At 38.3% G+C, this 13,129-nt stretch overlaps 1 protein-coding gene, 1 long non-coding RNA gene and 1 pseudogene across 3 annotated transcripts in view; 2 read left to right on the top strand and 1 right to left on the bottom strand.

Annotated features, from left to right (window-relative positions):
* Positions 1 to 13,129, top strand: part of LOC136308019 (uncharacterized) — a 172,941-nt gene that overhangs the window by 64,812 nt on the left and 95,000 nt on the right. The gene's annotated exons all lie outside the window — the stretch shown is intronic.
* The window catches only part of NUP133 (nucleoporin 133), a 61,085-nt gene that overhangs the window by 18,714 nt on the left and 29,242 nt on the right, over positions 1 to 13,129 (bottom strand). For both annotated transcript variants that reach the window (XR_010726020.1, XM_066234926.1), the window contains exons 15-19: positions 6,458 to 6,682; positions 4,579 to 4,701; positions 3,484 to 3,583; positions 2,644 to 2,895; positions 2,083 to 2,216 (exon numbers count right to left, since the gene is read on the bottom strand). Coding sequence is in view for 1 of the 2 variants with exons in the window: in XM_066234926.1 (XP_066091023.1) it covers positions 2,083 to 2,216; positions 2,644 to 2,895; positions 3,484 to 3,583; positions 4,579 to 4,701; positions 6,458 to 6,682 (834 nt within the window). In the remaining variant the exon portion in view is untranslated. The remainder of the gene's footprint in view (positions 1 to 2,082; positions 2,217 to 2,643; positions 2,896 to 3,483; positions 3,584 to 4,578; positions 4,702 to 6,457; positions 6,683 to 13,129) is intronic.
* On the top strand, positions 4,891 to 5,374 carry LOC136321043 (ubiquitin-conjugating enzyme E2 variant 1 pseudogene; annotated as a pseudogene).

Here is a 13,129-nt window from a genome sequence, read left to right as displayed (position 1 = left end):
CTCTTTTTTTTTTTTTTAATTTATTTTTTGTATTTCTCTGAAGCCGGAAACGGGGAGAGACAGTCAGACAGACTCCCGCATGCGCCCGACAGGGATCCACCCGGCATGCTCACCAGGGGGCGACGCTCTGCCCACCAGGGGGCGATGCTCTGCCACTCCGGGGCGTCGCTTCTGTTGCGACCAGAGCCACTCTAGTGCCTGGGGCAGAGGCCAAGGAGCCACCCCCAGCGCCCAGGCCATCTTTGCTCCAATGGAGCCTCGCTGCGGGAGGGGAAGAGAGAGACAGAGAGGAAGGAGAGGGGGAGGGGTGGAGAAGCAGATGGGTGCTTCTCCTGTGTGCCCTGGCCGGGAATCGAACCCGGGACCCCTGCACGCCAGGCCAACACTCTACCACTGAAAATCACACAGACTCTAGATGTGCATTGTCCAATATGGTAGCTGTGGTCACATGTAGCTGTTTAAACTTCATTAAAATTTAAAAATTCAGCACCAGTCACAGTAGCCACATTTCAAGTGATCAATGGCAATTTGTGGCTAGAAGGCTCCTTTTGGACAACACAGAAAGCAACATAGCCATTATCGCAGAAAGTTCCAGTGGACAGTGCCAAGACTCTTATCACCCCAGAATAAAAATTTTCAGGGGTAGAGTTCTGTGTGAAATAGCAATGTGGGCTGGCCTGATAAATCAGAATCTAGAGACCCCATATGCCCAGCCAGGTCCCCTGCTGAGTGCTGGGGTGGAGTGGGACAGTGGGTTGGAGAGGAAGAGGAAAACATCCTGCAGACACATAGTAACTAAGAGAGATTTCCCTAAGGGGAGAATTCTGTAATGAACATATCAGTCCCACATGCTTTTGAAAATGGAATTGAAATAAAAGTAACAAAAGCTGCAACCAAGCCTGACCCGGCCCTGCTCTCCATGAACTGGGTATTATTGGCCTCTTATCTAGTTTACCTCCCAGGGGAAAAATAGCAGTGATTTCTATATTTATGGTTCTTTTATATACAATGTCCAAAATACAATTAAAAACCACAAAACATAAGCAGAAAAAATGACTACCAGACAGGCAATAGAAACGGACCTACAAAGGATCAGATTTTCACTACAAAAGGACTTTAAAATAACTACTAAAGAAACAAACAATGCAAAAATGGATGACAAATGTCAATAGGAAACTAGAATCCATAAAAAGAATAAAAATGATGACCACAAAATCATTTACTTTCACTACTGTTAAATACTAGATAAATCAAGTCCAACAATTAGTGACTGACCAAGTAAGATAAGTTATCCATTCCATAAAATTATAAAACTATTAAATGTTGTGGACTATTTGATGTCGTAGATAAATGTCTGTGATTTATTAAGGGAAATAAGGAGTTGATAAGATACATTCGTCTGTAATAATATAGAGTAAAACTAGAAAAATATAAACCAAATGTTTAAAAGGGTTCTCTGGATGGTGAAATTTGTAAATGATTTTTAAAATTTTATTTTTCAGATCCTAGATATATTTACATGTATTTTATATTTAGAAATTAGGTTTAATGGGGTAACATTGTTCCATAGAAACACATAGGTTTCTATAAGTGATTTAAAAAAAATCTTCTTTTTGTTTATAGGTGTTTTCTGAATTTTATATGTCACTTTTGTAATAAAAAAATTCAGTTTTTATACAAAAATCAAATGTCTAAATAAGCTGGCTTTAAAGAGCAACTTAAGCTCACCTATATAATGTCATCTGGGAACTTTCTTTAAAAATAGGAAGCATGATTTCAAACAAGGTAAAAAGGCAAGCTATGTGTACAGAAACTGGGACTCCCACAGTATCACCCTGTGCTCCCACAATTCTCTACTCAAGTTTTAAAAACTCTATCAATATTCACATACCTAAGTAAATTTTTCAGTATTATTTTTATATAAAGAATTCACAACCAATTTACAAAGAAACATAATAGGTAAGTTAGTATCTAAGTTAACCACAAAAACAATATATCATCTTCTAAAACTCCATGTAAAATTTGAAACGGTAAGGTCTTAATATAGGAGCCCTATAGACATCCTTAATGTTGGTTTGTTACCTGATCAGCAAACTGGGTCATATAGCGCTGGAGTCTTGTTTGGTTGTCAGTCTGCTCACACATTTGTACTAAGATATCAAAGTCACAGTATTTTTCTGCTAATGAAGCAGCCCATGAGTACTGGCCTAGTGCAACTGCAGAAATGAAACCAGATGGAAAAAAATCATTAGTGAAAACTTAAGATATAATAAAAATATTACTTGCAATTTTACCCTTATTCATATTATATCCTACAAATAATTAATGGAATAGAAACCTTTCTGGTTATTGGCATTTGGTTTCAGAATTCATATAAAATTATTAAAGATGCAAATGCCGTCCCTGCTTCATCACTGTCTACCTCAGATGCAAATAAACTCTTCCTTCGTGTGCTAGCAAAACAAGTTATGCCTCCTAATCCTAGTGAAAACAAGGCTGAATAAACACAGAAAACTGTACATATTTTATTTAAATTCTTGGAACAGATTAACGATATTACCCAAATACACTGCATTAATGATTTGATTCCTTTATTCTGCAAACTCAAAGACCCGCTGCCTGAGCTAAATGCCATGCACTTACGAAGCGGAGATAAGAGATCTGATCTTTTCTGTACGTATTCAGTTTCCAGATTGTTAAATCTTTGTTGATCACTGGATCTGTCTAGAGACTTAAGCTGACAAGTATAGCCATCCAGGAGGCTGTCAATCAGTGCCACCAGCTGCTCTGTCAAAACGTTTCGGAGGCTGCTGTCTGCCTGGGGATAAACCACTTTCAGGACGATCCCATGCTGGCGTGTGACTGCTGTTCGGATGCCAGCGGGACCACTCGTTGCTGTGAAATCACACAAAATGTGGGATGTAAGGGTTCTGTAAGGGATAGGGGAGACCGGCTGCCTAAAAATTACCTAACTTCACAACTGCTGGAAAAATAAATCCAATAGGGGTTCAGCTGACATCTCTCTGTCCTGTTCAAAGTCCATCTTTTTTATGGAGACTTCCTCAGCAAAGCCAGGTAAACATGATCCTGCCTTCTTTCTCAATTCCTTCCTATTACTTACTCCACTTACTTGCTTATATTAAGTCAACATAAAATATAGTCTATGCTTCCAAGGCGAGGGCCTGCTTCTAAGAATAACTATATGCATCAAAACCAAGTAGATATATAATAAGTACTGATTCAATAAGTAAATCGCAAAGACCTATATTAAGGGAATATGCTTATTTCCCTTATTCCAAGGGAACAAAGCAATTTACACAAGAATTGTTCCTTTTGGAGATGGCACTCAGAAGTTATTTTTCATTTCACTTACAAACCTGCACTAGGGGACTACTACAGCTTCCAAAAATGATGGCTCACTAGAATATATTTTGAATCACTGCTAATAATCAGTATATTTGGGCTTAGTGACTGAAGCCTCACCTGTCCACGGAATATACTCAGGTTCCTTTCCTCGTGGTTCTTCACTTCTATACAAGGTGTTTCTATTTTGTCGATAATGACTAGCAGCTTGCAGCATGTCCTAGAAAAAAATGAAATGCATTATCACATGCAGAAAGCAACGCATCCGCCTGACCTGGTGGTGGCGTAGTGGATAGAGCGTCGGACTGGGATGCGGAAGGACCCAGGTTCGAGACCCCGAGGTCGCCAGCTTGAGTGCGGGCTCATCTGGTTTGAGCGAGGCTCACCAGCTTGGACCCAAGGTCGCTGGCTCCAGCAAGGGGTTGCTCAGCCTGCTGAAGGCCCGCGGTCAAGGCACATGTGAGAAAGCAGTCAATGAACAACTAAGGTGTTGCACCGCGCAATGAAAAACTAATGATTGATGCTTCTCATCTCTCTCTGTTACTGTCTGTCTGTCCCTGTCTATCCCTCTCTCTGACTCACTCTCTGTCTCTGTAAAAAATAAATAAATATTTAAAAAAAAAAAAAAAAAAAAAAGAAAGCAACGCATCCCAGTATTTCTAAAGGTAATTTGAATCATCACCATCTATTAATATGCAAAAAATACTCAACAGAAGTGTACAGGATAACTTTTCGGTTCTTTTTGCATTTAAAATTTGTTTAACTTCATAATCTTACTTCGATTTGGGAAAACTACAGTAACCAAAGTAAAAACGCCATTAAACATTTTAAACAATAAGTAGTAAGCTTTTGAGTAATTAAAAAACAGACTTATTTAGACTGTTACAGTAACATTAATACATTTGCAAATATATATATATATATATATATATATATATATATATATATATATATATCCTTCTCCAAAGAAAAGGCTTATTCTACCAAATAGAGCTCAGGACTATAGAAACTTTTAATAGGCACAAGGCAAATATTCAAAACAGTTGTTAACCGATTGATAAAATGATGGATATTTTTCTAACTTTTTGGAATTAACAAAAGGCTAAACTCTTATAAATTATTGGTGATACGGAGCAGGAATACAGAAACCACTTTCTCTTCCACCACACACTGGCTGGGCTTTGGTTTGCTCAAATCTTCACCGTATTTTGGTACCTTGAGAATACTGTTCACATTGATCACCACCTCAGCCCATTCAACTGAGTCCAAAGCTGTATCCTTTAGGACTTGCTCCTCATGTTCCAGTAAACACTCACAGATAGTATCTATCTGGGACACCTAAAGGAGTAGAGAGACGTTTAACCACATGTAATAAAAACTATGAGATGGGCAACAATGACAACTAATCTACTCAATGAGCTTGTCCCATTAAGATATACCCTCAGCTCATTACTCAGAAAAAAAGTTAATGGTGAAAATAAATATAAAAACCAAGGAAAGTTCAAATGTCCCAACTTTTAAGTTAGAATGCTCAAACTAAGTCTTGTAAGTAAGTGAATTCTGGAGTGTTACCAGGTAGATTTCTAATTTAAATACTAGTACAGCCAGCCCTTCATATCTGCAGATTCTGTATCTGTGGAATCCAAAATATCTGGAAAGAAAATGTTATAAAGAAGGTCCCGGGAACAGGTAGGGGTAAAGAAGGGGCCAGCCTTTGAGCGACAGTGACACAAGACAGCAGCCACCATCGGCTCAGACAATTTTATGAAAACCAAATATATGGATTTAAAATAGAATGTGGACCTAAATCCAGAAGTGCCCCCCTTTGTAAGATTTACAACAAAAATTAAATGAATCAAGGCATGGTGGACCAAGAGCCGTATCAGAGCTAGCGACATGGCAGAATTCACACAGCATCAAAGTTCTCCTGCAGCAGTTTTTGTGCCTGATGACATCTAAAGAAAATATGCAACTCCCTTTGCCATCTGAAGGGCAGTGTCACAGCAATTAATCAAAAAGAAAACCACAGACCCACCCCAACCCCCATTAGATTTAAGCAGTCTTCATTTCTCACACAAGTAAACTTTCTATATAGATACATCTTATAGACCTCCAAGTACTGGAAAGGAATCTTTCATTCAAAGGCAATTTATCTAAAAATACTATAAATAATACTGATTTTTTTGGTCCATTTGAAATATATAAGTTGTGCTATTAAAAAAACAAAAACAGAAAGTGGTATCTACTCCCTGACATGTACTGTGTATTTAGGCCTACCGTGGCTGCATCTGTACTGGGCAGATACAGACTGTGTTTTCTTGTCATTACTCCCTACACAATGCAGTATATTTACATTGCATTACATATTACAATTCTATTGTTAGTATTATTATAAGCTATCTAAAGGTGATTTAAGGTATACAGGAGTATGTGCACAGGTTACAGCCAAATACTCTGCCTGCCATTTTATATAAGGAACATCAGCATCTGCAGATTTTAGTATGGGGGTAGAGGTGTCTGGAATCAGTCCCCTACATAGATACCAAGTGATGACTGTAGCTGAAATACTTATTACAGCCAACAGCGCTCAATGCCACCTTTGAATAAAGGTTACAAATGTAGCACATAGGGCTAGCAACAGACGAGTCACAATGAAGCCCAGGCCTGAAGGGGAACCAGGCGGAAGCAGTTACTAGAAATGCAGAGAAAGCAGACAGATAGGAGCCATGATCCCTAAGGGACAGTGCAGGCAAGGAAGGAAGCTGGGGGAGCACCCACTCCCAACTCTGAGGGTGCCTCAGGGAGGGGACCGCAGGCAAAGACGCCCCCTGGGAAGGAGTCAAAGTGGATCTGGAGACAGAGGGCAACATCCAGCACAGGGTAAGGACTTCTTAGTCAGTTCTACAAGCACTGGGAAAGTGAGAAATGAGTGATATATTTTCAGTGATAATTTACCTAGAAAATGCAGAGTCCTCTATTTAAAATTCCAACAAGCTCTTTCGTCTTCCATCTTTTCCCTGCCTGGGGCATGATCAGTATGTAAATGACACAGCCCCACGTGCCACATTATGGGAAGAAAGAGGGCTTGTCTTACCTCTCTAAAAAAGATGTCTGCAGGGGTCAGGCTGGATGGGATGTCACAGTCCCTTTTGTTTAAAGCAATCAATATCGCTGTGTTCACGAGGTCAGACAGCCGTGAATGGTAGTTCTTGAGAACAATAGCAGCTGACAACTTCTCTGCATGCTCACAGAGCAATAGTCGAGTTGCCATGAACATCCCTCTTACTGGAAAAGTACGCAGACGTTCAAATAAACCAACCTGGTGAAAGACAAGCACACACATATACTTGAAAAGCATTTACATCAAAACACAAATAATGTAGTCACACTTCTACCAGAAGTACGCAGGGTATACAGCCACTGCCCTAGCTCTCCCCAGAAAGTTGTCTCTAGCTGTCTCTCCTTCGGGGTATTTCTAACACATACACAATTCAGCCAGGGCCACTAACATCTGTAAGAAAGGTAGACACAGCAGCTCTAAGATTAGGCTTATCCAAAGTTTCTGTCCATTAACATTGTCTCTACCCATCTTACTCCTCAAATTACTATGTATGGTTATCAGAACGAAAAATTGCTCTGTCCTATATGCATCCATTAACTTCCCTAGATTTCAAACCTGTGTGGAATATTGACTGATTGCCAGAACCCTAAAGCCAGAGCAGTGTGTGGCTGGGACAGTCTTTAATCCTTTGCATCTCTTACCTCTGATTTTCTTGGTGCCCATATATAGTATGTTACTAGGTTCTAGGTGTTTTCGTAAGTTTTTTATTTGATAAAGCATTACAATAACCTTAACTATTAAGAAGCCAAGAGACAGACATAAATAATAAAAACTCACATTTTCAGTATAATCCATTTCATTAATAATTGAATTGATTTTTTAATATATTGAAATTTATTTTAAACGAAGAAAACAAAAATTATCCAAGAGAGACCTGAAGATGGCAGCGGAGTAGGCAGATGCATAGACTCCAGGCTCACACCACCAAACTGGATTATAAACTAATTTATGAACAATCTGTGAAAAACCAAATCTGGACTACAAGAACAGCTTTCAAAAACCAAGGAGCAAAGAAGAAACCACAACAAACCTGGTAGGGAGCGCATGAATCTCCCCTGCTTACAGGAATGGGGGGGGGGGGGTTGAGGCTGGGCTCTCACTCCAAGGAAAAGAGCAGTAAATACTGCTCATAGCCACTTGCCTGGTGACCAGGGAATGAGGTGTGTTGAAAGGGCCCGCTTGTCTTCCAAAAAGAAAGGAGAGAGAGACAGAGAGACAATAGTGAGGAGGAGAGAAATATAAGTGATGACATGAAAACCTGACTGATTCAGTGCTGGAGGCGGCCGTAACTGGGGAAGGGGCTGATCCTTCCAGAAAGCAAAATACAAAAGTACTTCCAGGTCACAGAGATACAGACAATTCTCCAGCTCCAATCAGCGCAACAAGACACAGCTGAAAACAAGAAGTAGGGAGGAGGGGCAGTAACTCAGGTCTCCATGGAGATGAGATACACCTCTCCTTACTGAAGGGGAGAAAGCAACCCGCCCCCAGAGAGATTAACTGGCAGAAGAGGACTTCAGAGTCTCAGGTTACAACCACTGCATTACTGGATACAGTTTGAAATAAGCCCCCTGCTGAGATCAGCAAACAAGAAAATCACCTGTTAAGAAAACAAATAAATCAAGACTTAGAAATAATAGCTAATGCCAACCCAAGACCTAGAAACAACACAAGTGAAAACTGGAGGCAGACAACACCAAGCCTAGATTCAACCAGCTCTACAAAGAAAACACCCAAACACACAGACACAATGAGAAGACAAAGAAGTGCAATCCAAATGAAACCACAAGAGAAACCTTCAGAAGATGAACTGAGTGATATGGAAATAATCAAACTTCCGGATGCGGAGTTTAAAATAATGATTGTAAGGATGCTTAGGGATCTTAGAACAACAAAGGATGGTCATCACACCTAAATAAAGAAATAGCAAGTATAAAAAAGGATATGGAAATATTAAGAAAGAATCAGTCGGAGATGACAAATACAATATCTGAAATGAAGATCACAATGGAAGGAATAAAAAACAGCTTGGATAGAGCTGAGGATCGAATCAGCGAGCTGGAGGACAACTGGAATGAAGGTATGAAAGTAGAGAAGAAAAAAGAAAAGAGACTCAAAAAGTCTGAGGAAACTCTTAGAGAGCTCTATGACAACATGAAGAGAAATAACATCTGCATCATAGCGGTTCCTGAAGAAGAAAAGAAAGAACAAGGGATAGAGGCTTTGTTCAATCATATCACAGCTGAAAACTTCCCTAAATTAATGCAGGAGAAACTCTCACAAATTCAAGAAGCACAGAGAACTCCACTAAACAGAAACCCAAAGAAACCTACACCGAGACACGTCATAATTAAAATACCAAAGCTAAGTGATAAAGAGAAAATATTAAAAGCTGTGAGAGAAAAAGAGGCTATCACCTACAAAGGAGCCCCCATAAGGATGACATCATACTTCTGAACAGAAACAATTGAAGCCAGAAGGGAATGGCAAGAAATATTCAAAGTAATGCAGAACAAGAACCTACAACCAAGACTTTATCCAGCAAGGCTATCATTTAAAATTGAAGGAGAAATAAAAAGTTTCCCAGACAAAAAAACTCAAGGAATTCATTACAACCAAACCAATGCTGCAGGAAATGTTAAGGGGCATGGTGTAAACAGATCAAGGTGGAAAAGAATATAGCAAAAGAGGAATATAGCTTTAAAGAATAACATGGCAATAAACAACTACATATCAATAATAACATTAAATGTAAATGGATTAAATGATCCAATCAAAGGATATAGGGTAGTGGCATGGATAAGAAAACAGGACCCATACATATGCTGTCTAAATGGATGGAAAAAAATATTTCATGCAAATGGAAATAAAAAAAAGCTGCAGTAGCAATACTTGTATCAGACAAAATGGACTTTAAAACAAAGAATATAGTAAGAGATAAATAAGGCCACTATATAATGATAAGGGGAGCAATCCAACAGGAAGAAATAACTATTATAAATATCTATGCACCTAATATAGGAGCACCTAAATATATAAAGCAGACTTTGATGGATATAAAGAGCGAGATCAACAGCAATACTATAATAGTAGGGGATTTTAATACCCCACTAACATCAACAGATAGATCCTCAAGAAAGAAAATTAATTAAGAAACAGCAGACTTAAAGGACACACTACTAGATCAAGTTGATTTAATAGATATCTTCAGAACCTTTCACCCTAAAGCAGCAGAATATACATTCTTTTCAAGTGCTCATGGTACATTCTCTAGGATAGACCACATGTTAGGGCACAAAAGTGGTCTCAACAAATTTAAGAAGATTGAAATCATATCAAATACTTTCTCTGATCACAATAACATGAAACTAGAAATCAACCACAACAGAAAAGCTCAAAAATTCTCAAACACATGGAAACTAAATAGTAGGTTGTTAAATAACGAATTGACTAAGAATGAGATCAAAGAAGAAATAAAAAAATTCCTAGAGCCTGACCTGTGGTGGCGCAGTGGATAAAGCGTCGACCTGGAAATGCTGAGGTCGCCGGTTCGAAACCCTGTGCTTGCCTGGTCAAGGCACATATGGGAGTTGATGCTTCCAGCTCCTCCCCCCTTCTCTCTCCTCTCTCTCCCTCTCTCTCCTCTCTAAAAATGAATTAAAAAAAAATTCCTAGAAACGAATGATAATGAGCATACAACAACTCAAAACTTATGGAACACAGCGAAAGTAGTACTGAGAGGGAAGTTCATAGCACTACAGGCACACTTTAAGAAGCTAGAGAAAGCTCAAATAAACAACTTACTCCTGCATCTAAAAGAACTAGAAAAAGAACAGCAAGTAAAGCCCAGAGGTAGTAGAAGGAAGGAAATAATAAAGATCAGAGCAGAAATAAATGACATAGAGACTAAAGAAACAATACAGAGGATCAATGAAACTAGGAGCTGGTTCTTTGAAAAGGTAAACAAGATTGATGAACCTTTAACTAGACTCACCAAGAAAAAGAGAGAGAGGACTCAAACAAAATTAGAAGTGAGAGGGGAGAAATAACTGACACAACAGAAATACAAAATATTGTAAGAAAATATTATGAAGAACTGTATGTCAAAAAACTAGACAACCTAGATGAAATGGACAAATTTCGTGAAAATACAATCTTCCAAAAACCAATCTGGAAGAATCAGAAAACCTAAACAGACCAACTACACCACATGAGATCTAAACAGTTATAAAAAAACTCCCAACAAAGAAAAGTCTGGGCCCGATGGCTTCACAAGTGAATTCTACCAAATATTCAAAGAAAAACTAACTATTATCCCTCTCAAACTATTTCAAAAAATTCAAAAGGAAGGAAGACTTCCAAGCTCCTTTTATGAGGCGAGCATAATTCTGATTCCAAAACCAGGCAAAGACAACACAAAGAAAGAAAATTATAGGCCAATATCCCTGATGAATATAGATGCTAAAATCCTCAACAAAATATTAGCAAACCGGATCCAACAATATATGGAAAAAATCATACACCATGATCAAGTCGGATTTATTCTGGGGAGGCAAGGCTGGTACAATATTTGCAAATCTATCAATGTTATTCATCACATAAACAAAAGGAAGGAGAAAAATCACACGATAATTTCAATAGATGCAGAAAAAGCATTTGATAAAATCCAGCACCCATTCATGATCAAAACCCTCAACAAAGTGGGAATACAGGGAACATACCTCAACATGATAAAGGCCGTCTATGAGAAACACACAGCCAACATCATACTCAATGGGCAAAAATTAAAACCAATCCCCTTAAGATCAGGAACAAGCAGGGGTGCCCCCTTTCACCACTCTTATTCAACATAGTCCTGGAAGTCCTAGCAACAGCAATCAGACAAGAAGAAGAAATAAAAGACATTCAAGTTGGAAAAGAAGAAGTAAAGCTATCATTATTTGCAGATGATATGATATTGTATATAGAAAACCCTAAAGTCTCAGTCAAAAAACTACTGGACCTGATAAATGAATTCAGCAAGGTAGCAGGATATAAAATTAATACTCAGAAATCAGAGGCATTTTTATACACCAACAATGAACAGTCAGAAAGAGAAATTAAGGAAACAATCCTTCACTATTACAACCAAAAAAATAAAATATCTAGGAATAAACTTAACCAAGGAGACTAAAGACTTGTACTCAGAAAATTATAAGACATTGATAAAAGAAATCAAGGAAGATACAAACAAGTGGAAGCATATACCGTGCTCATGGTTAGGAAGAATAAACATCATTAAAATGTCTATATTACCCAAAGTAACATAAATTCAATGGAATACCAATTAAAATACCAATGACATACTTTAAAGATATAGATCACATATTCCAAAAATTTATATGGAACCAAAAGAGAACACGAATAGCCTCAGCAATCTTAAAAAAGAAGAATAAAGGGGGAGGTATCACACTTCCTGATATCAAGTTATACTACAAGGCCATTTTACTCAAAACAGCCTGGTACTGGCATAAGATCAGGCACATATGCCTGAACGGAGAACCCAGAAATAAACCCACAGCTCTATGGACAACTGATATTTGACAAAGGAGGTAAGAAAATACAATGGAGTAAAGACAGCCTCTTCAACAAATGGTGTTGGGAAAATTGGACAGCTACCTGCAAAAAAATGAAACTAGACCACCAACTTACACCATTCACAAAAATCAACTCAAAATGGATAAAAGACTTAAATCTAAGGTGTAAAACCATAAGCATCTTAGAAGAAAACATAGGCAGTAAGCTCTCTGACATCTCTCACAGCAATATTTATATTTACTTATTTATCTCCACGGGCAAGGGAAATAAAAGACAGGATAAACAAATGGGACTATATCAAACTAAAAAGCTTTTGCACAGCCAAAGACAATAAGAACAGAATAAAAAGACAAACTACACAATGGGAGAACATATTTGACAGTACATCTGATAAGGGGTTAATAACAAAAATTTATAAAGAACTTGTAAATCTCAACACCAGAAAGACAAACATTCCAATCAAAAAATGGGCAAAAGAAATGAATAGACACTTCTCCAAAGAGGATATACAGATGGCCAATAGGCATATGAAAAAATGCTCAACATCAATAATCATTAGAGAAATGCAAATTAAAACCACGGTGAGATATCACCTCACACTGGTCAGAATGGCGCTCATCAACAAAACAACACAGAATAAGTGCTGGCGAGGATGTGGAGAAAAGGGAACCCTCCTACACTGCTGGTGGGAATGCAGACTGGTGCAGCCTCTGTGGAAAACAGTATGGAGATTTCTCAAAAAACTGAAAATCGAACTGCCTTTTGACCCAGCCATCCCACTTTTAGGAATATACCCCAAAAACACCATAGAACAGTTCCAGAAGGAGAAATACACCCCCATGTTTATAGCAGCATTGTTCACAATAGCAAACATCTGGAAAGAGCCCAAGTGTCCGTCAGAGGACGAGTGGATTAAAAAGCTTTGGTACATATATACTATGGAATACTACTCAGCCTTAAGAAATGATGACATTGGATCATTTACAATAACATGGATAGACCTTGATAAACATTATACGGAGTGAAATAAGTAAATCAGAAAAAACTAAGAACTATAGGAACCCATGC

The sequence above is a fragment of the Saccopteryx bilineata genome, chromosome 1, assembly GCF_036850765.1.
Source record: "Saccopteryx bilineata isolate mSacBil1 chromosome 1, mSacBil1_pri_phased_curated, whole genome shotgun sequence".
NCBI classification, from domain to species: domain Eukaryota; kingdom Metazoa; phylum Chordata; class Mammalia; order Chiroptera; family Emballonuridae; genus Saccopteryx; species Saccopteryx bilineata.
This window is presented reverse-complemented; position numbering and strand designations above follow the sequence as displayed.